This window comes from Bos mutus, chromosome 15 (assembly GCF_027580195.1).
Source record: "Bos mutus isolate GX-2022 chromosome 15, NWIPB_WYAK_1.1, whole genome shotgun sequence".
Taxonomy (NCBI): domain Eukaryota; kingdom Metazoa; phylum Chordata; class Mammalia; order Artiodactyla; family Bovidae; genus Bos; species Bos mutus.
This window is the reverse complement of record NC_091631.1, coordinates 61893041-61918604: the sequence shown is the minus strand read 5'-3', so window position 1 is coordinate 61918604 and position 25564 is coordinate 61893041. Positions and strand designations below refer to the sequence as shown.

At 38.3% G+C, this 25564-nt stretch overlaps 1 protein-coding gene across 6 annotated transcripts in view; it reads left to right on the top strand.

The window, feature by feature from the left end:
• ATM (ATM serine/threonine kinase) overlaps positions 1-24223 on the top strand; it is a 149539-nt gene extending 125316 nt beyond the window's left edge. For all 6 annotated transcript variants that reach the window (XM_070384262.1, XM_070384263.1, XM_070384265.1 and 3 more), the window contains 7 exons: positions 2336-2485; positions 5157-5322; positions 6648-6734; positions 13821-13935; positions 14648-14711; positions 23431-23567; positions 23662-24223. In XM_070384262.1, coding sequence (XP_070240363.1) covers positions 2336-2485; positions 5157-5322; positions 6648-6734; positions 13821-13935; positions 14648-14711; positions 23431-23567; positions 23662-23845 — 903 coding nt within the window. In that variant the 3' untranslated portion in view covers positions 23846-24223. The remainder of the gene's footprint in view (positions 1-2335; positions 2486-5156; positions 5323-6647; positions 6735-13820; positions 13936-14647; positions 14712-23430; positions 23568-23661) is intronic.
• The last annotated feature ends 1341 nt before the right edge of the window (positions 24224-25564 follow it).

The following is a 25564-nucleotide window of genomic DNA, read 5'->3' as shown; positions in this document are numbered from 1 at the left end:
CAGAACATAAAATAATAAAACACTTGAGTATATTAAAATTAAAAATGTATAGAATTAAAGATACTATAAAGACAGGTGGCTGAGAAAACAAATTTTAAAATGTTGATAACAAAAAGGATTGTTATTAATAACAACAGGGATTTATGTACAGAATATGGATATAGCTATTACAGACCAGTAATAAAAAGAGAGCCAGTGAGAAAATGGGTGAAGAATACAACCAGGCAGTTCACAAGAAGAAAACATTTGAATAGCCAATGAGCCTGTCAAGTTTTACTCAGCTTTCCTGGGAATCTGGAAAATACAAATGAAAACCACAATAAGATACTGTTACACACCTCTTGGATTGACAAAATGTGGAAGTCTTGATAAATACTACATGTTGGGAGGCTATACAATAGACTCTGCTAATGGGTATATAAATTGGTACAACTACTTTGGATAGTTATTTGCCAGTATATGTTAACTAAGTTGAAGATGCATATCCTGAATGACCCAGCTCTTCAACTTCCAGGTACATGTACACCCTAGAAAAACTGAAATGTATTCATTATTAAACTAATAGCATTGGGGATAGCAGCATTGGGGAAATCTGGAAACAATGTAAATGTTAATCAGTATTCCAGTCATCCAATAAATTGGATGATTATGGTATATTTATACAATGCAGAGTTGTTAAAATGAATAACTTAGAGTTAAATGTACTAATATAGTTAAAGGTATTAATAAAATAGTGTTGATTGACAAAAAAGCAATTGCAAAACATACATATGGTATAAATTATTTAAAGCTTCAGTTCAGTTCAGTTCAGTCGCTCAGTCGTGTCCGACTCTTTGCGACCCCATGAATCGCAGCACGCCAGGCCTCCCTGTCCATCACCAACTCCCAGAGTTCACTCAGACTCACGTCCATCAAGTCAGTGATGCCACCCAGCCATCTCATCCTCTGTCGTCCCCTTCTCCTCCTGCCCCCAATCCCTCCCAGCATGAGAGTCTTTTCCAATGAGTCAACTCATGAGGTGGCCAAAGTATTGGAGTTTCAGCTTTAGCATCATTCCTTCCAAAGAACACCCAGGGCTGATCTCCTTTAGAATGGACTGGTTGGATCTCCTTGCAGTCCAAGGGACTCTCAAGAGTCTTCTCCAACACCACAGTTCAAAAGCATCAATTCTTTGGCACTCAGCTTTCTTCACAGTCCAACTCTCACATCCATACATGACCACTGGAAAAACCATAGCCTTGACTAGACAGACCTTTGTTGGCAAAGTAACGTCTCTGCTTTTCAATATGCTATCTAGGTTGGTCATAACTTTAAAGTTACATATATATATATATATATATATATACGTGCTATGCTGTGCTAAATTGCTTCAGTTGTTTCTGACTCTGTGCCCCGCTATAGACTACAACCTTCCAGGCTCCTCTGTCCATTGAATTCTCCAGGCAAGAATACTGGAGTGGGTTGCCATGCCCTCCTCCAGGGGGGCCTTCCCTAGCCAGGGATTGAACCCACAGCTCCTGTGCCTCCTGCATTGGAGGCAGATTGTTCACTGCTGAGCCACCAGGGAAGCCATATATATATATAAAGCTTTGAAATACACCAAAATATGTGAACGTGATAAGCAAGGTAGCAGTCATCTTGTTGGTATGGAGGGGCACAGGGTCAGTGAGGAGTAAAAGGGAGTTTTGTCTCTTTCCCAGCAAATATGAAAAATCTTAGATTTCGTAAAGCAGTTTAGTAGGTAAAAGAGTGTTTATATTATTTTCTACTTTTATGTATATTTATAATGTCATAATTTTCAATCATTTTAATCTTTGGTAAAGGTACTCATTTTACAGTATGTTTAGGAACACATTTCCTCTTGAATAGCTAACGAGACTACAAAGCAAGAATACATACACTTTCAATTATTAAAGTAAAAAAAATGTATTAAAGTATACCCAAATTAAGACTACATTTGATGTCTTCCAAAGTGAAATTCTTTAAATTTGATTTCAAAGTCATAAGGAAAGCAAAGTTAATTCCTCTGCTAGATGGAGTAACCTAAGTATGGCTTGGTCAGTCACAAATGATGAGTACAATTAACAGTATTGACCCCTTAGAGAATCCTGAAGAGTGAGAGAAGAGCACGTTCTTAGAAGTCTAAGCATCAGGCTAGAAAATCTTACTGTTTGAGCTCATTTATTTTCAGTTGCTTTCTTCCTATGGACATTCTGTAATGCAACTTGTAGTGCAACTTGAAAAAATGCTTCACACTGACTCTGATAATTAAATAATTTTCATATGCTCTTTAATGCCAGTCCATAAACAAAAGGTATTTAATCTGTAACTTCAGGTGGTTCCCCTTTCTCAGCGAAGTGGCGTTCTTGAATGGTGCACAGGAACTGTCCCTATTGGTGAATTTCTTGTTAACAATGAGAATGGTGCTCATAAAAGATACAGGCCAAAGGATTTCAGTGCCATTCACTGCCAAAAGAAAATGATGGTGAGTAACATTCAAATATATATGTTATTACAAGATTATCTGGTAGCTTATTAAAATTGACAGTTATCAAATATTTTGGAATGTAAAAAATTTTAATTTCATCAGGTAATTGTATAAGACAGTATGCTCACTAGAGTGAAAGTTTGTGTGAATGAAAAAGGACAGTTTTTAAACTACGTTGTGTCAATCCTTGTCCCATGAGAAATGTAACTTTATTCAGTGTTTGCCAGTTTGTTTCCAATTTGGGGTAAGGTAGTTCTTAACAAACAAAATACTAACTAAAACCAAAAGAGAAAAAGTTATGAAAGAGAGAGAGACCTTCTAAGACTTTTGCCACATCACATCACACTGGCCATCTGGTCTGACATTCATTGACCCAATCAGTGACATTTATTGAATGTCTCCTGTTTATCAGGTTCTATGGTAAGACTTCACAAATATGAGTAATCACTATCATACTTATCCCATTTTAAGATGAAAAGAAGTTCTGAGAATTTAGCTTCCCCCAGGTCAGTGAACTAATAAATAATGGAACAAAGATTTAAACCTTGTCTGTCCAACTCTAAAATCTATTTACTTTTTCTTTTGTTGTGCTTTCTGTTATACATTTTAAAAAATGTATGGTAAAGCACTATAGGGATTGTGAGGGAAGGGTTTGTGAAGGGACAGAGGAGGAAGTGATCCATTCTACCTGGGACAGGAAAGAGTGGAGAGAATCAGATTCAGCACTTGGTGGTCCAGTGGTTAAGAACCCGTCGTCCAAAGCAGGGGATGTGGCTTGATCCCTGGTCTGGGATCTTAAATCCCACATGCTGATGGGCAACTAAGCCCATGTGCCACAGCTAGAGAGAAGCCCTCTTGCTACAATGAAAGATCCCATGTACTGCAACTAAGAGCTAACTGCCAAATAAATAATAGACAAATATTTATTTATTAAAAAGAAAAAGACTTCATAGAGGAGATGGTGTTTGAGGTGAGTTTTATAAATGAATTGGTTTTCTAGGAAGGAGGAACAAAGAAGCAAAAGGGAAGGAGGCACGAACAGGCAGGTAAAGATGGCATAGGCTTAGTTTTTGAGGAGGAATAGATGAGACTGAAGCAGTAGTCATTAGTCAAAAAGTGGAGGGTTGCTTCATGAAATGTTAAGAAATTTGCACTTTATCCTGTAAGCAATAGAGAACCCTTGAGAAGTATAGTAATATCAGATTGGCATTTTAGAAAACTAACTCTGACAACACTTATATTTTGAGAAAGCTGACTAGAAGCATGAGATTAAGTCTGAGAGTAATAATAGTAGGAATGGAGAACAGGCAGTTCAGTATCAGTGGTGCCCAGTTTCTAGATGGAGAGGCTATTTACCGTGTTGATGAATAAAGGAAGTAGCTGAGGTTTGCCAAATCTGAGAAGGCGAATTAGTTTGGATTTGGAAGTGATCCAAGTGAAGATATTGAGTGAAAGTTGGAGAGGCACATCAGGCTGGAGCTTAATAAAAATACCTGATCCAAAGACACAGATGTGATTTGCATTTCTTTAATAATGAGGAATGTTAGGCATCTTTTCATGTGTTTCTTGGCCATCTCTATGTCTTCTTTGGAGAAATGTCTGTGTAGGTATTATTGCAGGGCAGCAGTGGTGTCACAGGCTTAGAGAAGACTTGTGGACACAGTAGGGGAAGAAGAGGGTAGGATGAATTGAGAGAATAGCAAGAAAAATAGATAGCCAGTGGGGATTTGCTGTGTGACACAGGGAGCTCAATCCAGTGCTCCCTGCCAAATTAGAGCTATGGGATGGGGTGAGACAGAAGGAAGTTCAAGAGGGAGGGGATGTATGTGTACCTGTGACTGATTCATGTTGATGTATGGCAGAAACCAGCACAATATTGTAAAGCAATTATCCTCCAATAAAAATTTTTTTAAAAGGAGGGGACATATGTATACCTATGGCTGATTCGTGTTGATGTATGGCAGAAATCATCACAATATTAAGTAATTATCCTCAAATTAAAAATAAAATAATTTTTTTTTAAAAGATACAGATTTGGAAGTCATTAGTCCATAGGTGAGAATTGAGCCCTTTGATGTAAATAAGCTTTGCTTCAGAAAGTTATTATATAGGAAGGAAGTGTTGAAGGACAGATCTGAGATGTTTGGCTGCCCTGCTGCCACAGTCAAGAATCAATCAACCCGTGATTGATTCTTCCTTTTTCTTATCACACCCCTAGATCTGTGATATACCTAATAATATATGGAGCTATCTTTGGCATTATTGTGTTTACTTCCACATAGGTTACAGAATCACTCAAATTACAATTGAATTAAAACAAATTACAGTCACTGTTGGTGTGCCTCTTTCCCCTAAAATTAACATGAAAACCCCAAAGGGATTATATTTTGTTATTAATTGCTTCCCTGACCAGACTTGTAGCTTCGTGTGTGTGTGTGCTTAGTCACTCAGTAATGTCCAAGTCTTTGTGACCCCATGGACTGTAGTCTGCCAGTCTTCTCTGTCTATGGAATTTTCCAGACAGACAAGTTTCTTGTAAGCAAAGATAATGTCTAGTTCTTCTTTTTATTACCTTTATACCTACTGTTCCATTTTCTTATTGAAACTCCTAGTACATATTAGTTGAACACAATACTGAGAAAATAATTTTATATTTTATCTATTAAAGGATATGCAGAAAAAGTCTTTTGAAGAGAAATATGAAACTTTCATGGAGATTTGCCAAAATTTTCAACCAGTTTTCCGTTACTTCTGCATGGAAAAATTCTTGGATCCAGCAGTGTGGTTTGAGAAACGATTGGCTTATACTCGGAGTGTGGCTACTTCTTCTATTGGTAATCTTGTTCTACATTTTAGTAGATTCAGCACTTCCTACATTCTGTGTTACAGGGAGATGATGATGGTGATCATGGTTTTTACCAAGCCACCATCATTAGATCATTGTGTTTCTTATTGATCCTGATTCTTAGCTTCTAAATATAGCTCTTCTTATTTTGGCAGGAAAGAATTTCTTTTTTTCCAGGAAGAGAAGTAACACTGATTATTTTTCCTCTTTACTTAATAATGAATATGTCTTATTTTCTCTTCCCTCAATGTATTATTTTCTGGGATTTTCTTTGGAAAATAAAACTCATGGTAATTCCATTTAAGTTATTTCCTTTAATTGTTACTGGTCTTTTGCATACAACCTTTATAACACAATGATATTAACACCCAATGATTGATTCTGTTTAATAGGAATAGGAATAATGATATATATTTAAATATTCTGTGTACAATATATATTTTGACTTTTTAATTTGTAAGAGTTTGGAATTAACAGTTAGTTAACAGTTAACAATATCTTAGAGTAAGGAAACTTAACAGGAATATCAGTGATCTATTGTTTTTAATAAAAGAACACTCTTTTCATCACTTAGGTACAGTATACCAGGAAGGCAGGACATGTATGTTTTGAAAAGTTTCTGGGTAATAATGAAACCCTCTTTTTCTACATTGAGAATCATGAATCTGATTCAACTCGTTTTATGAACAGGAAAGTAGGCCCGGTTAATGACAGAGCTAGCCAGGCATCCTGACACTCTGTTCACTATTTTTTCTGTAACATCTCATGGTGTTTTTCATTAGGTTAAAAGCATTTCAAAGCATGCTATCATCTGTCTTAAAAATAGAAATGTGGTTTTTCCTGGATATATACCTGATTAAATGAATTAATGATTAATTTGTGTTAAATATAATTGATCAAGCAGAAGAAAGTTTCACTGAAGAATGAAGAATTTACCCCATAGGCATCTCAATTTAAAAGTATACTTAATAAATATTTGATTATATATAATGTACTGCTTTGGTAAATAATGGGTCTCAATTTTAACCGCACTTATTTTGAAGTACAAATATTTGAATATATGTACGTATTAGTAAAGGAAAAAAAAATTTAAAAAGTCATCTAGGATTTGTAAAATGCAGTATAAATTAGAATAGCTGGCAAGATTTGACTTAAACTGAGCATGGCCAAAAGGAAATGTACAAAATATACAAAATTTCCTTTAGTAGGCACAAAAGCCTAATAGTCAATAGTATTAGTTCAAATTATGGCTAATTGTGTTATAGAAATAGATGATATCAGTGATTTCAGGGTTTTTTTGTTTTTTTTTTCTAGTTGGTTACATACTTGGACTTGGTGATAGACATGTACAGAATATCTTGATAAATGAGCAGTCAGCAGAACTTGTACATATAGATTTAGGTAAGTAACCAAAGATATATTTCTTTGTTCAGTAAATATTTGGTCATCAAGAAATTTTTGTTGTTGTTTGCCTACCAGGATTGCAAGTATGAAAGAGAGACAGATATATCAAAACAATAAATATTGTGTTTTTTTTTTTTTAAAACTTAAACACAGTGATACTGGAAGGAGTAGCTAATTCTGCCTCAGATAATGAGTGACATTTAAGCCAGGTCGAAAAGAAAGAAAGGATAATCTAGAGAGAAGATAGAGCAGATAATGAGGGGAAGGATATTGAAGATATAGCATGTTGTTGGAATGGGAAATTAAGAGTGGCTGGAGTGAAGTTTGTATGTAGTTGAGTAGCTTGAGATATAGACTGGTACGAGATTATAAAAAGCCAGGCCAAGAAGTTTCAACTTTAATCTTTTAAACAATGGAAAGTGAATGAAGATATATTTGATGAGGACATGATCCTGTTTATTGGAAAGATAATTTGGAGAACAGTATTAGCAGTAGGAATACAAGTTAGGGGAGATTATAAAAGTTTAGACAAGAGATAATTTGGACTAAAGTTGTATGGACCATGAGATTGGATTTAGGGACATTTTTGTAGTAATTTTGCACCAGTGATGTAAGATGTGGAAATGAAGAGAGAGGGGACTCCAAGATAATTGAAGCTTCTAACTAAGGAGAACGGCAGGTTTTGTGGAAAATAAGAAGCTGGTGAGCTTAGTTTTGTGTGTAGTTTTGAGATATTAATGGCATTTCCAGGGGAAGTAGGCATTTTAATATATAGGAAAATAAAGATGTTGAAAATAATAAGAGATGTAGAACCTTAAGCAAATAGAGTACAGTTAGTCACTGGACTAGAGGAGGTTCTAATCTTATACATCATTCTTGATGAAGAAGACTAAGGATAGAATTGTAAGGAATACTAACATTCAAAAGTCTGAGTCTTTGATATTCCCCAGTGGTCCAGTGGTTAGGACTCAGCTCTCTCACTGCCCAGGGCCCAGGTTCATTTCCTGGTTGGGGAACAAAGATCCCACAACGTACACAGCAGGCCCCAAAAGAAAGAAGGGGAAGAAAAAGGCTGAGTCAGAAAAAAAAAATGAGGAATAACCAGCAAGTAATAGAATCATAGAAATTAGAAGTAAGGCTATCTTGGAAGCCAAGAGAGAATAAATTTTCATGGACGAAGAAGCGATGTGCTCAGTAGTATCTGATGCAGAAAGGTCAAATAAGATGAATGCTGAAAATAGGCCTTTGAACTTAATTAATCAATCTTAGTAAACTTTGGATAGAATGGAGGAAGTGAGATTGTGAAAAGGCAAGGATTGAATGGAGGTTTGGAAGTTAAGGACATGTAATAATAATGCGGAACTGTTCTGCAAGAAGTTTAGAAGTAAGAGAAGAATGAAGAGAAATTTGTTACAGAGATGGGAGGTACATATTTGGCCCCCTCTCCCACCCATGTTTGGAATTTTGAGGTGTTTTTATTCTTATTCATTTGCTCTCTTTCTTTTTTTTGGCCACACTGCATGGCTTGTAGGACCTTAATTCTCTGACCAGAGACCAAACCTGGGCCTTTGGCAGTGAGTGTGTGGAGTCCTAACCACTGGACTGCCAGAGAACGTGCTCATTTGCTTTCTTAAGATGGGAGGTACTTATAGGAGAGACAAAAAGATAATTAAAATAGCAAGGGAAATCATAAAGTATGAGTGTGTAGAATCGGCTTAATACTGGAAGCATGTAGAAGAAAGGATGAACACATTATCATTAGGAAAGTTTTTGACCAGAGGGGAATTTGAGAAATTATATTTGCTATTGAGAACTGAAAAACATGTTTATTTGCTAAGAATTGGAGGGATGGTAACTGACCCTAAAAGAACAATAAAAATTTTTAAAGGGGTACCATGAAAATGAGACCACAAGTTGACTAGAAAGGGATATATAAGACTTGCCAAGCATTTTAAGGGATGCTTTCCTAGGATAATAATCCTAAATTTGTAGTATCATCATATGATTTCTTCCAGCAGTCCTCAGTATCCTTAGAGTTAAGTTCTACTTTGAAATGGTAAGCATAGAGGAACAAGGGGCCAGGAAGATTTAAAGTACTAGTAAGAGTAATCAACTTTGCAGGCTATACCCTGAGCTGAGTAGGGAAACAAGAGAGACTAACAGACTAGAAATCTCGATGAGTTTGAAGATTATTTAATAAGAATAAAGGGATAGAAAGAGAAGAGGTTTTGATTAGAATGTAGAATTTAAGATTACTTAGGAAGTACTGTTTTAGGATATGGTAAGTTTTATAGTCCAGATGTTCCAGCTGGATTTAGAAAAGGCAGAGGAACAAGAGATCAAATTGCCAGCATCCATTGGATTGTAGAAAAAGCAAGATAATTCCAGAAAAACATCTACTTCTGCTTCATTGACTATGATAAAACCTTTTACTGTGTGGATTACAACAAATTGGAAAATTTTTAAAGAGATGGGAATACCAGACCACCTTACCTGCCTCCTGAGAAATCTGTATGCAGGTCAAAAAGCAACAGTTAGAACCGGACATGGAACAATGGACTGGTTCCAAATTGGGAAAGGAGTATGTCAAGGCTGTATATTGTCACCCTGCTTATTTAACTTAAAGACAGAGTACATCATGCAAAATGCCAGATTGGATGAAGCACAAACTGGAATCCAAATTGCCGGGAGAAATATCAATAACCTCAGATATCCAGATGACACCACTCTTATGGCAGAAAGTGAAGAGGAACTAAAAAGCCTCTTGAAAGAGAAGAGTGAGAAAACTGGCTTAAAACTCAGCATTCAAAAAATGAAGATCTTGGCATCCGGCCCCATCACTTCATAGTAAATAGATGGGGAAACAATGGAAAAAGTGACAGTATTTTCTTGGGCTCCAAAATCACTGCAGATGGTGACTGCAACCATGAAATTAAAAGATGCTTGCTCCTTGGAAGAAAATCTATGACCAACCTAGCAACAGCATGTTAAAAAAGAGAGACATTATTTTGCCAGCAGAGATCCATCTAGTCAAAGCTATGGTTTTTCCAGGAGTTCTCACATCTCCAGGATGTGAGAGTTGGCCCATAAAGAAAGCTGAGTGCTGAAGAATTGATGTTTTTGAACTGTTGTGTTGGATAAGACTCTTGAAAGTCCCTTAGACTGCAAGGACATCAAACCAGTCAATCCTAAAGGAAATCAACTCTGAATATTCATTGGAAGGACTGATGCTGAAGCTCCAATACTTTGGCCACCTGATGCCAAGAGCTGACTCATTGGAAAATACCTGATGCTGGGAAAGATTGAGGGCAGGAGGAGAAGGGGACAACAGAGGATGAGATGGTTGGATGGCATCACCAACTCGATGGACATGAGTCTGAGCAAGCTCCGGGAGTTGGTGATATACAGGGAAGCCTGGCATGCTGCAAATCCATGGCGTCACAGAGAGTTGGACACGACTGAACTGAACTGAAGTTTTATAGTGTAAGTTTTCACTTCGCGGTTTGCTAAGAGAGAGTAAAACTGAATTTCATTAGAACAGATAAGATCAAGGATATTATATGATTTTCACCAGAACGAATTCCAGAGTTAGGACAGAGAGAGGAAGATCGTGAGCTAGATCCATGTCAACATTCAATGAATTTGAGAGTAATTCTTAGAAGCTGGGGTATAGTAAATACGAAAATGAGTGGAGTTGTTGGAGCCTGAATATGGGAACTCAGTAGAGGAGTGAAATTTTGCATAAGAATGAAAGGACAGTGGTCTGGAAGGGACAAAGTAGAGATAGTAGTATGCCAACCTATGTTCAGGCCATGCTAAATGCATCTATAAGTGAGAAAGGTAAATTGGTATAGCTACTTTGTGATACTGTTTGGGATTATCTGCTAAAGCTGGGAGTTGTGACCCAGCAATTCCACTGCAGTAGAAATACACACCATGTGTATAAGAATGTTCATAGTAGTACTATTCATAATACCCCAAACTGGAAATAGCCCCAATCCCCATCACAAATAGAATGAATGAATAGTTTATAACCACCCTGAATGCGTCCAGTCTTGTCTGATCTTGGAAGCTAAACAGGATTGGGCCTGGTTAGCACTTGGATAGGAAAATGGATGAATGAATTGTATTGTATTCATTGAATGAAATACTATATAACAATGAGATTGGATAAACTATAGCCACACACAACATGGAAAACTCACAAATACAATATTAAGTGAATCTAGATATGAAAAAATATATACTGTATAATACTGATAAAATTAACCTACAGTGTTAGAAGTCAAGATAGTGGTAACCCTTTGAAGAGGTAGTTCATGATAGGGAGATGGGGTGGGGCTTCTGGAATGCTGGCTACATAGATTTGTTTTGTAAAATCTCAATAACCATACACTTGAATGGCTTTGTTAATTGATTCACTTTTCTGTGTATCTCTTTGACTATCCATTGCTGCATAAGAAACCACCCTATACTTAGTAGCTTAAAACTACTATTATTATCTCTCACAGTCTATGGGTTGACTGGACTCAGCTGGACGGTTCTAACTTAGGATCTTTCATACTATTGTAGTCAGAACCTGGGGCTGAATTTGCCTTAGGGTTAAACTGGGCCAGTGTCTAGGATGGCTTCTTACACGTTTGATGCTTCATTGCTCCTCCATGTGACCTTCTTTGTATAGCAGAGTAACCTGAACTTTGTGTGTGTGTGTGATTAAAAGTATATTAGTTTTTTTAAAAGTAGCTCTCCCTAAGATTTGTTCATATTTGCCTGAGGTCTTTTTTTTTTTTTTTTTCAATTGAAGGATAATTACCTTAAAGTATTATGTTGGTTTCTACCAAACATCAACATGAATCAGCCATATAACCTGAATTTCTTATAACACATCTCAGGGCTCCAAGAGGAAGGAAGTGGAAGTTAAGAGCTAGCATGCAACTGGCACAGTGTCACTTCTGCTATATTTTAAGTCATAGTAATGTCATAGTACCCATCCAGATTCTCCCCTCTCTTTCTGGGACTCCAGTAACAATATATTAGACCATCTCACTGTAACATATATTCTGTTTACCTCCTTGTCTATATTTTTCAAACCTTGTTTTTTCTCCAGCTCACCTGTGGTGTCAGTGGAAACCATACAGGAAGCCTGGACTTCCAGTCTCACCCAGCTATAGCAAGGAACCCCCTCTCCCCAGTCTCACCCAGCTATAGCCCGGAACCCCCTCTCCTCTTGGATGTCAGAGGAGGGCAAGTGAGGAATCTGGTCTTCTATCATCACTTAGCAGTTACTTCAGTATGGTTACTTCAAAAGGCAGCAAAAGCAGAAGTATAAATCCAGAGTCTCGTAATATACAGAAAGGTTGATTTCAATTGAAAATCATTTGTCAGGAAAATCATAGTTTGAATGAAAAACAATAAATATCAGCAGTAAGATGACAAAGGATTATCTGAAAAAGATTTTAAAGCAGCCATCATAAAAATGCTTCAAGGAGTAATTGCAAACATGTTTAAAAGAAATGAAAAGGTAATAAGTCTCAACATGGAAGCAGTCTCAGCATAAAAATAGGACATATGAAAGAACCAGGTGAAAATTTTAGAACAGTAAAATGCAATAATTACAATTTTTTAAAACTCAGTGGTTAAGCTCAAGAAGCAGAAGAAAGGATCAGTGAACATGAAGACAGAAGAGTAGAAATCATCCAGTATGACAACAGAGAAAGAAAAGGAGAACATCTTCAGCAACTTGGGCTAGACAAAGAGTCCTTAGACTTGACACCTAAAGCACAGTCCCTAAGAACTCTCAAACTTCACCAGTATAAACAAAACAAAAACAGTTATTAAATGGGTAAAAGGCATGAATAGACATTTCATCAAAGAAGATATACAGTTAGTAAATTCAGCACACAAAAGGATACTTACCTATACCACCAATTATAGCAGATTTCTTCGTAATAGCCCCAAATTGGAAGCAATCCAGATGTCCTTTAAATGGGCAAATGTTTAAGCAAAATGGTACATCCATACTGTGGAATACAACTCAGTATAGATGACAGTTTGGATGATTCTCTTGAGAATTATGTTGAGTGAAAAACTAATCCCCAAAGGTTACATACTGTTTAACTCCATTTATATAACATGCATGAAATTACAAAATTATAAAAATGGAAAACAGATTAGCGATTACTGGAAGAAGAGAGAGTAGAGGTAGGCCTTGGGAGGTAAATAGATGTGCTTAATATAGCATAATCTAATATAGCAGAGCGCAAAGAATTGATGCTTTCAAACTGTGATGCTGGAGAAGACTCTTGAGAGTCCCCTGGACAGCAAGGAGATCAAACCAGTCAATCTTAAAGTTAACCCTGAATATTCATTGGAAAGACAGTTGCTAAAGCTGAAGTTCTGATACTTTGGCCTCCTGATATGAACAACTGACTCATTGAAAAGACCCTGATGTTGGGAAACATTGAAGACAGAAGAAGAAGGGGGCAACAGAGGATGAGATGGTTGGATGTTATCATCAATTCAATGGACATGAACTTGGGCAAACTCTGGGAGATGGTGAGGGACAGGGAAGTCTGGTCTGCTGCAGTCCATAGGGTCATGAAGAGTCAGACAGCTTGGCGACTGAACAACAGTAATATAGCATGAGAGATCCTTATAGTGATGAAAATATTCTATATCTTCATTGTATTAGTGTCAACATCCTGGTTGTAATATTGTACTATAGTTTTTTGCAAGATGTTACCATTGGGGGAAAATGGGTAAAATATATATATATATACATATCTTCTGCATTTTAAATTCTACCCTTCACTACCTCATTCTTAAAAGTCACCCTTTAATATAGGTTTCTCTGATTATATGTTAATAATTTTTAAACTTGTTTTTTAAAATTTGAGGTTGATTTTTCTGGAGCATTTTGAAGATAAAGAAGGCAGACAGAGCATAGAACAAATGACTGTTTGTTCTAATACTGATTGAATATTGGTGACAAGTTATTTGGTGCCTCTGCAAAGTTCACAGGCCAGTTGAGAGGAAAGAAATTAGCTCTGTGACCTCCTAACCTCACTATATTTTTTACTTTAGGAGTTGCTTTTGAACAGGGCAAAATCCTTCCTACTCCTGAAACAGTTCCTTTTAGACTTACCAGAGATATTGTGGATGGAATGGGCATTACTGGTGTTGAAGGTGTCTTCAGAAGGTAAGCCAAATAAGGTAAGGTAGGGTAGATGATTTTTGGTGTAAAAATTATTCAGATTATTGATTTCTATAGATTGTAGAATTCACTGCTAGAATTACATTCCAGTGCTTTACTAGTACTAAGGAAAAGACTATGGGTAAAAACAGTAATTTCCCCTTCCTTCAAACCACCTAGGATGTCACTCAATATAATACACATACTGTTCTCCCTTACTACCTCTGAAAGCAGCCTGCCTTTAGTTTTCACACCTCTGTCCTAGCTAAATCTTTGTTTATTGATCAGAACTTCTATTAGGTACTCATTCTTGGGTGCATAATTTATTCTAAAGAAGTTTATGGTCTGATACCAATTCCTGCTTTCCCAGCATAGGTCTACATACTCAATATTCTTTCTTTAGTCTACACACTCAACTTTTAACTTGGCAGATTCTAGTGAAAGTAAACTATTGATTACCATAATAATCAACTGAAAGAAGTGTTTCATAGTAGTACCTTGTTATTCTTATAAATGCTAAGCTTATATTCACATACCTATTTATATTCTTTTCAGAAACATCTACTGAAAACTCACTCTGCCAAGTACTGTGCTCTTTGAGACATTAGTTTGGGAATTATTAACAAAAATAGTTTCAGCACACTAGACAGGAATATATAGAAGATAAAGATACATTGAAAATGTTCGTGTAAAATTCATATTTACAATGTGTTTGTAGATGCTGTGAGAAAACCATGGAGGTAATGAGAAATTCTAAGGAAACCCTGTTAACCATTGTAGAGGTAAAGTATATTATTAGGAAAATTTTATTTCTCTACCTAATAGACTGCTGTCTTGTTGGGAGGGCACTGATTTGAGGTTCAGTACTTTGTTTTAAAGATGTGGGATGATACTGGCAGCAGGAGAGTTAATAGTGGTTTAGAAATGCCTTCAGTCCCCTCAAGTTTCTTGGAATGTACAGCACTATAAATAACCTCTAGTCTTCAGTACATACATCAGCACTGACATCTTAGTTATCTTGTATGGTATTATTTCCAGAATGGTTTCCTTTGGAGTTTTAAGAGAAATCAGTAAATTATATCTCCTTTCTGCTGCCCAGGTTCATAACCATGTAGTGAGTCAGATGGAGATCAGAGTGTCAGCACTGTTACTGCAGGAACATGACTGAGGAGTGAGGGCCAAGCTGGCTTGCTACTGGTGCCACCTCAGTGCCTCTCTACTTTCTTAATGTGGGGACAGCCCACTGAGTGGGGTTTGGGCCTACAGGGCCTAAACACTCCATCAGAATTACTGCTTCATGTTGATCAGGGCAGAAAAGGAAAGAAGTCCAGCGAATTTCCAGTGCTTATGACATTAATTCTTCCCAAGTGAGAATTGAGTACCCGAGGCAGTCCTTTTCTCTCCTAGTACAGGGTATGGGGGGCAAGAGACCATGAGAGTATCCTCCGCAGAGAAGCATAGAAGTAGAGTTCTGTTAAACAGCATCGATGTTGACCAAATTTGAACTTCTAGGGATGAGGCAAGAACACTTGTATTTTAGAAAAGCTCTCCTACTGGCAGCCAAGGTTGAGAATCTCTGCTAATTCACTGGCATTAACCATTAAACCTGTGATCAACAACGAGTGGAACTATATGCCAAGGAGGGTGAAATTAATAGTCTTTTAGTGTGGTCCTATGTCTGCAACCTTTATAAACCAAAGTCCTCTTCATAGATCTTTCAACTGCTGGTGGCAATATAGGTTTTTGGTACAAAGAGTGTTAAAATAGGTCCCAATACTATGTTGATAAAATTAATTCTAAGGATGTGCTGTTCTCAAGGCTGGAAAAGCTTTCCTTTTTCCCATATTATTTTTATACATGTTATCATTTATTACAGTTTGCCATTGGTTCTGCAGCAAGAATAAATGATAACATGGATGCCTCAATAATGTGGAAATCAAGTTCTAAAATTAAATTATCTTGCTTTTTTGCATTTAAGCCATAAAAAATCTAAACTTTTCAAATTGATTTAAGATCCAAAGAAATTTAATATATTCCCCAGTATTTTACTCTGCTTAGTCTCAATCAAAAAGTTTTTTGTGCCTGGGTAGATTTAGGGGTTCCTGGCTTCCCTTGTGGCTCAGAGGTTAAAGCGTCTGCCTGCAAAGCGGGAGACCTGGGTTTGATCCCTGGATCGGGAAGATCCCCTGGAGAAGGAAATGGCAACCCACTCCAGTATTCTTGCCTGGAGAATCCCATGGACAGAGGAGCCTGGTGGGCTACAGTCCACAGGGTCATAAAGAGTCGTACACAGCTGAACGACTTCACTTTCACTTTCACTTTTGGTATTTGAATCCTGAGCTACCGCTTGGCGGAAGAGGGTAATTCCCTCAATGCCTCAGAAGTTTTACTGGTTGAATGCCAAATTACTCAGGAGCCTCATTGTTCAAAGAGTAGTAGAATATAAAATTAGATAGGTAAGAGTGAACAGATTATCTAGGGATTCCTACATGAATGTGAGTACTTTAGATTTTACTGAGTAAGATGGAAACTGTTGGGGAGTTTCAGACTTGAGAAGTGATCTGCATCTCCACCTGCAATAACTGTGTAACATAAGCTTTATAAGCTTTGTGTATTTTACACTGACCTGCCTACTCTATCCTCTGTAAATCTGTCTGAATTTCCTCAAATTATTTGGTGTGGTTGTCCCAGTCTTCAAGAGTAGTTTCTCAATTGACTTCACTATGGACTTTGTATCTTCAGCTTTATCAGGGTACTTCTCATGAGTTTTACTGGATCCCAGTCCTCTGGAATGTTATTGTAGTCTATTCTCCTGTCATTATGTTTACAAATTATTTTGGTACTCAAATACTACTCCATATATAGATTTCAGAATGCCAGCCATAGCAATAGACCTTTGGTTCTGAGAAGTTTTCAATAAATTATACCTTTTTTCTCTTATCCAAATTTGGAACTAAGTGAAAAAGAAAGAGCCTTAAGAATAATATATAGAAGATGGCGAGGAATAGGACAGGGAGATAGATCACTTTCTCACCCACAAATACATCAAAAGATCATTTGAATGTGGAGCAACTTCCACAAAACAACTGAACACTGGTGGAGGACACCAAACACCCAGAAAGGCAACCCAAAAGGAGATAGAACAAAAGATAAAAGACGAAGAGAGAGACAAAGGACTTAGGGACAGAGACCTGTCCTGGGGAGGGAGTCATGAAAAAGATTCCACACAAGAGGAAACCCTCTCACAGGAGAGATCAGTGGGGAGCTCTGGAATCTCAGAGGGCAACATAACCAGAAAATAAAACACCAAGAATACGCATCTAACCACAATTACTGCAGAGAAACGGCTCAGGTGATTGTGTCTGCCTGCAGCAAATAGGGGCTGGGCGTGGAGGTGTGGGCTGCATCATCGGTCCTTATGATAAGGACTGGGCTTGAATGGCCTGAGGACAATCTAAGGGGGCTAAAGGGACATAGCAACCCTAACCATAGGACTGCCAGATAGACAAAAAAAAAAACTGAACCTTTCCTGCAGGAAGGCTCTAATTGGCACAGTGACACCTGGCATGCTTGCGCCCTAGGGAATACCAAAGGAGAGCAAGCCTTCTACCATTTACAACCCTCCCTTCCTGGAGGCAGAGAGGCAGGAGTGCGGCAACCAGAGGCAGAAAGGCAAGGGGCCACTGCAGTCTCGGCTCCGAGATCACATCTCCCACCAAACTGAGCAGGCTGCCAGTCACAAACCACCTCTTTCTGGGATTCTGGACAGATCACATCTGCCAGGAGTGTCACAACCTGAGACCAGCTTTCCAGAAGAGACACATAGCGCACCTGGGACTGTGCCCTTGTGGCACACCGGGGAAACCAAGCGGCCAGGACTGGGCGGGTGCATGAGATTCATGGCCTACCTGGGACAGTGTGCTTATTGAGCACCCGATCACCTGAGCAGCTTGGACCTGAGAAGTGCACAAAACGCAGTGTCCACCTGGGACAGTGCCCTCTCAGAGCACCTGGGAGCCTGAGCACTGTGGACCCGGGAAGTACATGCCGCTTTGGGCTGCTGCAAACAGTGGTCCATCCACTGTGAGCACTCCCCACACATACCCACATACCAGCCAATTTTGTTTGCAGTGTCCCTTGCTCTCCACAGCACAACTGAGCAACTGAGCATGACTAAGTGGCCACCTTCACCTCCTCGTGCCAGGGCAGAGATTAGACACTGAAAAGACTTGCAAACAGAAGAAGCTAAGATAAGCAAAGAAGCTCTTTGGGTGGAGAAATCTTGAGGCTACTAAGAGGAGAACCAAAACCCAGAGGCAGAAGGCTCAACTCCAGAACTTTAGACCATCATAGAACTCCTGATGCCAGCGAATGTTAATAGACAAAAGCTTACCCAAAAGTCCCCATACCTACACTGAAACCAAGCTCCACCCAAGAGCCAGCAAGTTCCAGTGTGAGACACTTGGCACTAATTCTCTAGCAAAACAGGAACGCAACCCTGAATATTAGGAGTCAGGCTGCCCAAAGCCATACCAAACCCATAAACATCACAAAACTCACTGCTGCTACTACTAAGTTGCTTCAGTCATGTCCGACTCTGTGCGACCCCATAGACGGCAGCCCACCAGGCTCCCCCATCCCTGGGATTCTCCAGGCAAGAACACTGGAGTGGGTTGCCATTTCCTTCTCCAATGCATGAAAGTGAAAAGTAAAAATGAAGTCGCTCAGTCGTATCCAACTCTCAGCAACCCCTTGCACTGCAGCCCACCAGGCTCCTCCGTCCATGGGATTTTCCAGGCAAGAGTACTGGAGTGTACTGGACACTTAATTGCACTCCAGAGAGAAGAGATCCACCTCCATCCACCAGAACACAGACACAAGTTCCCCCAACCAGGAAACCTTGATAAGCCACTGGTCTAATCCCACCCACAGGGAGCAGACAACACAATTAAGAGGAGCCATGACCCTCCAGCCTGCAGAAAGGGGACCCCAATCAGCAATCTAAACAAAATGAAAAGGCGGAGAAATACCCAGCAGGTGGAGGAACATGATAAAAACCTACCAAACCAAACAAAAGAGGAGATAGGGAGTCTGCCTCAAAAATAATTCAGAATAATGATAGCAAAGATGATCCAAAATCTTGAAAACAAAATGTAGTTACAGATAAATAGACTGGAGACAGGGATTGAGAAGATGCAAGGAATGTTTAACAAGAATATAGAAGAAATGAAAGAGTCAATCAGTAATGAACAGTGCAATAACTGAGATTAAAAACACTTTGGAGGGAACCATAGTACAGTAACTGAGACAGAAGAAAGGATAAATGAGGTGTAAGATAGAATGGTGGAAATAAATGAAGCTGAGTGGAAAAAAGAATAAAAGGAAATGAGGACAACCTCAGAGACCTTTGGGACAATGTTAAACACCCAAACATTCAAATCATACGTGTCCCAGAGGAAGAAGACAGAAAGGGCATGAGAAAATACTGAAGGAGATAATAGTCAAAAACTTCCCTAAAATGGGGAAGGAAATAGCCACCCAAGTCCAAGAAACCCAGAGAGTTCCAAACAGGATAAACCCAAGGCAAAAAACCTCAAGACACATGTTAATCAAACTAACAAAAACACAAAGAGCAAATATTAAAAACAGCAAGGGAAAAGCAACAAATAACATACAAGGGGATCCCCATTAGGATAACTGCTGGTCTTTCAATAGAAACTCTTTAGGACAGAAGGACATACTTAAGTGTCCACTCTCACCACCAGTACTGAACATAGTTTTGGAAGTCCTAGCCACAGCAATCAGAAAAGAAAAAGAAATAAAAGGAATCTAGGTTGGAAAAGAAATAAAACTCTTCACAATGTTTGCAGATGACATGATCCTCAACATAGAAACACCTAAAGAGGCCACCAGAAAATTACTAGAGCTAATCAATGAATATAGTAAAGGTTCAGGATATAAAATTAATATACAGAAATCCCTTTCATTCCTATACACTAATAATGAAAAATCAGAAAAAGAAATTAAGGAAACAATCCCATTCACCATTGCAATGAAAAGAGTAAAATACTTAGGAATAAATTTACCTAAAGAAATAAAAGACCTATATATAGAAAACTATAAAACACTGATGAAAGAAATGAAAGATTACACAAATAGGTGGAGAAATATATCATGTTCATGGATTGGAAGAATCAGTATAGTGAAAATGAGTATACTACCAAAAGCAATCTATAGATTCAACACAATCCCCGTCAAATTGCCAACAGTATTATTCACAGAAACAAGACAAATAATTTCACAATTTGTATCGAAATACACAAAACCTCAAATAGCCAAAGCAATCTAGAGAAAGAAGAATGGGAGTGGAGGAATCAACTTTCCTGACTTAAGACTATACTACAAAATCACAGTGATCAAGACAGTATGGCACTGGCTTTGTGTCAGAAATATAGATCAGTGGAACAAAATAGAAAGTCCAGAGTCAAATCCACATACTTATGGACACCTTATCTTTGACAAAGAGGCAAAAATATACAATGGAAAAAAGACAGCCTCTTCAATAAGTGATGCTGGGAACACTGGTCAACCACATTTAAAAGAATGAAACTAGAATATTTATAACACCATACACAGAAATAAACTCAAAAGTGGATTTAAAAGACTTAAATGTACCACCAGAAAATATAAAACTCTTAGAGGAAAACAAGCAAAACACTCTCTGACATAAAATCACCTGAAGATATCTTCTCTGATTACTTCCCAGAATAATGGAAATAAAAACAAAAATAAACAAATGGGACCTAGTTAAGCTTAAAAACTTCTGCACAACGATGGAAACGATAAGCATGGTGAAAAGACAACCTTCAGAATGGGAGAAAATAATAGCAAATGAAGCAACTGACAAAGAATTAATCTCCAAAATATACAAGCAATTCATGAAGCTCAATACCAGAAAAACGAAAAACCCAATCAAAAAATAAGTAAGAAAACTAAACAGACATTTCTCCAAAGAAGACATACAGATGGCTAATAAACACATAAAGAGATGCTCAAGATCACTCATTATTAGGGAAATGTAAATCAAAACCACAATGATGAATTGTCTCATGCTGGTCAAAATGGCTGTCATCAAAAAGTCTACAAATAAATGCTGCAGAGTATGTGGGAAAAAGGTAACCCTCTTACACTCTTGGTGGGAATGTAAACTTATACTACCACTATGGAGACCAGTGTGGAGATTCCTTTAAAAACTGGGAATAGAACTGCCATATGACCCAGCAATTGCACTGCTGGGCAGACACCCCAAGGGAAACAGAATTGAAAGAGAAACATGTACCCTACTCTTGATTGCAGCACTGTTTTCCAATAGCTAGGACATGGAAGCAGCCTAGATGTCCATTGGCAGACAAATGGATAAGGAAGTCGTGGTACATATCCACAATGGAATATTCAGTTCAGTTCAGTTCAGTCGCTCAGTTGTGTCCGACTCTTTACCACCCCATGAATTGCAGCACTCCAGGTCTCCCTGTCCATCACCGACTCCCGGAGTTCACCCAAACCCACGTCCATCAAGTCAGTGATGTGACCCAGCCATCTCATCCTCTGTCGTCCCCTTTTCCTCCTGCCCCCAATCCCTCCCAGCATCAGAGACTTTTCCAACGAGTCAACTCTTCGCATGAAGTGGTCAGGTACTGGAGTTTCAGCTTTAGCATCATTCCTTTCAAAGAATACCCAGGACTGATCTCCTTTAGAATGGACTGGTTGGATCTCCTTGCAGTCCATGGGACTCTCAAGAGTCTTCTCCAACACCACAGTTCAAAGCATCAATTCTTCAGCACTCAGCTTTCTTCTCACATCCATACGTGACCACTGGAAAAACCATAGCCTTGACTAGACGAACGTTTGTTGGCAAAGTAACGTCTCTGCTTTTGAATATGCTATCTAGGTTGGTCATAACTTTCCTTCCAAGAAGTAAGCGTCTTTTAATTTTATGGCTGCAGTCACCATCTGCAGTGATTTTGGAGCCCAAAAAAATAAAGTCTGACACTGTTTGCACTGGTTCCCCATCTATTTCCCATGAAGTGATGGGACCAGATGCCATGATCTTAGTTTTCTGAATGTTGAGCTTTAAGCCAACTTTTTCACTCTCCGCTTTCACTTTCATCAAGTGGCTTTTTAGTTCCTTTTCACTTTCTGCCATAAGGGTGGTGTCATCTGCATATCTGAGGTTATTGATATTTCTCCTGGCAATCTTGATTCCAGCTTGTGCTTCTTCCAGGCCAGCATTTCTCATGATGTACTCTGCATAGAAGTTAAATAAGCAGGGTGACAATATACAGCCTTGACATACTCCTTTTCCTATTTGGAACCAGTCTGTTGTTCCATGGCCAGTTTGAACTCTTGCTTCCTCACCTGCATATAGGTTTCTCAAGAGGCAATGGAATATTACTCAGCTATAAAAAGGAATGCAGTTGAGTTAGTTCTAATGAGACGGATGAAACTGGAGCCTATTATATGAGTGAAGTTAAATCAGAAAAAAAACACCAATACTGTATATTAATATAAATATATGGAATTTAGAAACACAGTAATGATAATCCTACATGCAGGACAACAAAGGAGACCAAATGTAAAGAACAGACTTTTGGACTCTGGGAAAAGGCAAGGGTGGAATGCTCTGAGAGAATAGCATTGAAACATGTATATCACCACATGTAAAACAGATGACCAGTGCAAGTTCGATGCATGAAGCAGGATACCCAAAGTCAGTGCTCTCTCTGGGCCAACCCAGAGGGCTAGGATGTGGAGGGAGGTGGGAAAAGAGTTCATAATAGGGGGACACATGTATACCTCTGGCTGATTCATGTTGATGTATGGCAGAAACCATCACAATATTGTATAAAGTAATTATCCTCCAATTAAATAAATTTTTTTAAAAAAGTATAGTCTGAACTTGAGTAAAGAATAGCTTTAAAGTGTAGAAATATAATACATTAATTAGATTAAATAATACTAAAAAAAGTAAGAGATTGGAATGTCAGGTTTATCACTGATACAACTGTTGGAGAATATGGCTTAGAAGTAAGGTCCAAATAGACTTGCTTCTGCTGTCCACCGCCCACAACCTAATCTGTCCCTTGGTCCAGCTCACCTGGAGAATTGGGGCCTGCAAACAAATGTTCTTAGCCAGGGCCATACTCGTCAAGAGGTGAGAGAGAAGGAAAGAACGTGACTAGTGCTTATGACCTTTTAATTGATCAGTTTCCGTCAGGAACCATGGGTCAGACAATGTCACAGCCCCCAGTTGGGAGGAAGAATGGACTCAGATGGGAGGAGAAGCCCAGAGCATCGTGTTAGTGCAGTTTTCTCCACAAGGAGGCATGAAGCACATGTGATAAATTTGCCCCTCCATCCCAGTCAGCTGCTGTGTGGTTGGTCTCTATTATAATACTGTTCAGAGTGCACATTGTTCTTCTAATGCGTATGTTCTCTATCTAGGTCCTCCTATATGATCCTCTCTTTGACTGGACCATGAATCCTCTAAAAGCTTTATATTTACAACAGAGGCCAGACGATGAAAGTGAGCTCCACTCCACTCTAAATGCAGATGACCAGGAATGCAAACGAAATCTCAGGTGAGCAGGATCTGTTGACAGTTGTTCCGATTCTCCTGTTCCCAAGACCCTTTAAACTGTTCTACCTCATTAAAATCTTTGTTTTTGTCATTAGTGATATTGACCAGAGTTTCAACAAAGTAGCTGAACGTGTCTTGATGAGACTGCAAGAGAAACTAAAAGGAGTAGAGGAAGGAACCGTGCTCAGTGTTGGTGGACAGGTGAATTTGCTCATACAGCAGGCCATGGACCCGAAAAATCTCAGCCGACTTTTCCCAGGATGGAAAGCTTGGGTGTGATATTATGCATGTGATTGCCTTGGATTCAGCCTTTATAAATTGTATTTTGGCCTTCATTGTTAACCCACCCACATACTTTGAATAAGTATTAATATTAGTATTAATATTGAACTAAGTGAATTACTGTGTTTTTTAAAAAATGTTTAATACTTGCTTCAGTTCCCTAAAGCTGCATTACTAGTCTCAAGCCCTTTAGACATAACTGTCAATCATGCTCTGCTGCTGCTGCTGCTAAGTCGCTTCAGTCGTGTCCAACTCTGTGTGACCCCATGTACGGCAGCCCACCAGGCTCCCCCGTCCCTGGGATTCTCCAGGCAAGAACACTGGAGTGGGTTGCCATTTCCTCCTCCAATGCATGAAAGTGAAAAGTCAAAGTGAAGTCGACTCCTAGCAACCCCATGGACTGAAGCCTACCAGGCTCCTCCGTCCATGGGATTTTCCAGGCAAGAGTACTGGAGTGGGGTGCCATTGCCTTCTCCAAATCATGCTCTAATCATGCTAAATATTTGTTTTTTCTTCTCAAGTACATACTTGTATCAGTTTCAGTAGAATCACTGAATCAGTAAAATCACTGTTGTAGTCAGAACAAATAAATATACTGCTAACTTTGATGAGGTTTTAATTAAAACTTGTTTCCCAGATATTATATATGAATGATTAATTATTTAATATTAGTCTATAAAAGGAAGGAAAAACTTTAAAATTGTAACCATCTATATACCATTGTAAGTAAATATGTTGGATTTTCAATAGTAAGGTCACATTCAGTGCTGCTCAATAATGAAGATGTTACAATATGGAGAACAAATTTCACAGATACAGTATGGTTACCTTTTTTTTAGAAATGTTTATTAGACTTTCTCATTCTATTCTCTTTATCTTTTAAGCCCTCTGTGTTTCCAGTACTTTATCTTTCTATAATGCCTTCATATCTGTCTTCTAGTTCATGAATTCTCTTGTCGCTTGCTATGTAATATCCTTTTTAAACTATTCACTAGATTTTTCCTTTTAAAAGTTATTCATTTCTAGGTATGTACCATTCTTCAGATTTTCCTATTATTTGTTTCATGATGTCCAGTTTGTTTTTTTTAACTTTAGGTTCTGTTTGTATCTATTGGTTCTTATCTTTGGTGGACTGTTTATCCATGTATTATGTGATTTTATAAGGTGAGCTTATTTTCAGTAGGACCTTCTCATGGGAATCTTGAGTGACCTGGGTTAAGAATAATTCTTTCCAGAAAAGCTTTATATCTGGTTATGTCATAGTTCCAGGGCTATCACTGACAGAGGACTACTCTTACTTTAATTTCTTGGCTTCAGGGTTTCCTGACCTGAAGAGAACCATACACTTACTGAGGGAAGACTACCAGGCCAAAACAGACATTTTCCCTCATTATGTCCCTGTGCTAGTGGGCTGGTATAAACCTGCGTGTGTCCCAGCTTTACTGTGGACACAAGGGGAGGTGCATTTAGTTATTGCCCACTGCCCTTTTAAAGTCCTCTTAGAGATGTTACAGCTGAATTCATAGATTAGTGAAACTGGCAAGTTTGCTCTGGTTTTTAGTTTCCTTCTGAAACTGAAAATTTCTGACCATAAGAAATTCCTCTTTCTTATAACTTCTGTTATGCATTTAAAAATCATTTCTTGTATCTTATCTAGCATTTCTGTGTGTTTTGTTGGCAGGGAGGGGTTTAGGTATCAAGTTTGATATATAGCTA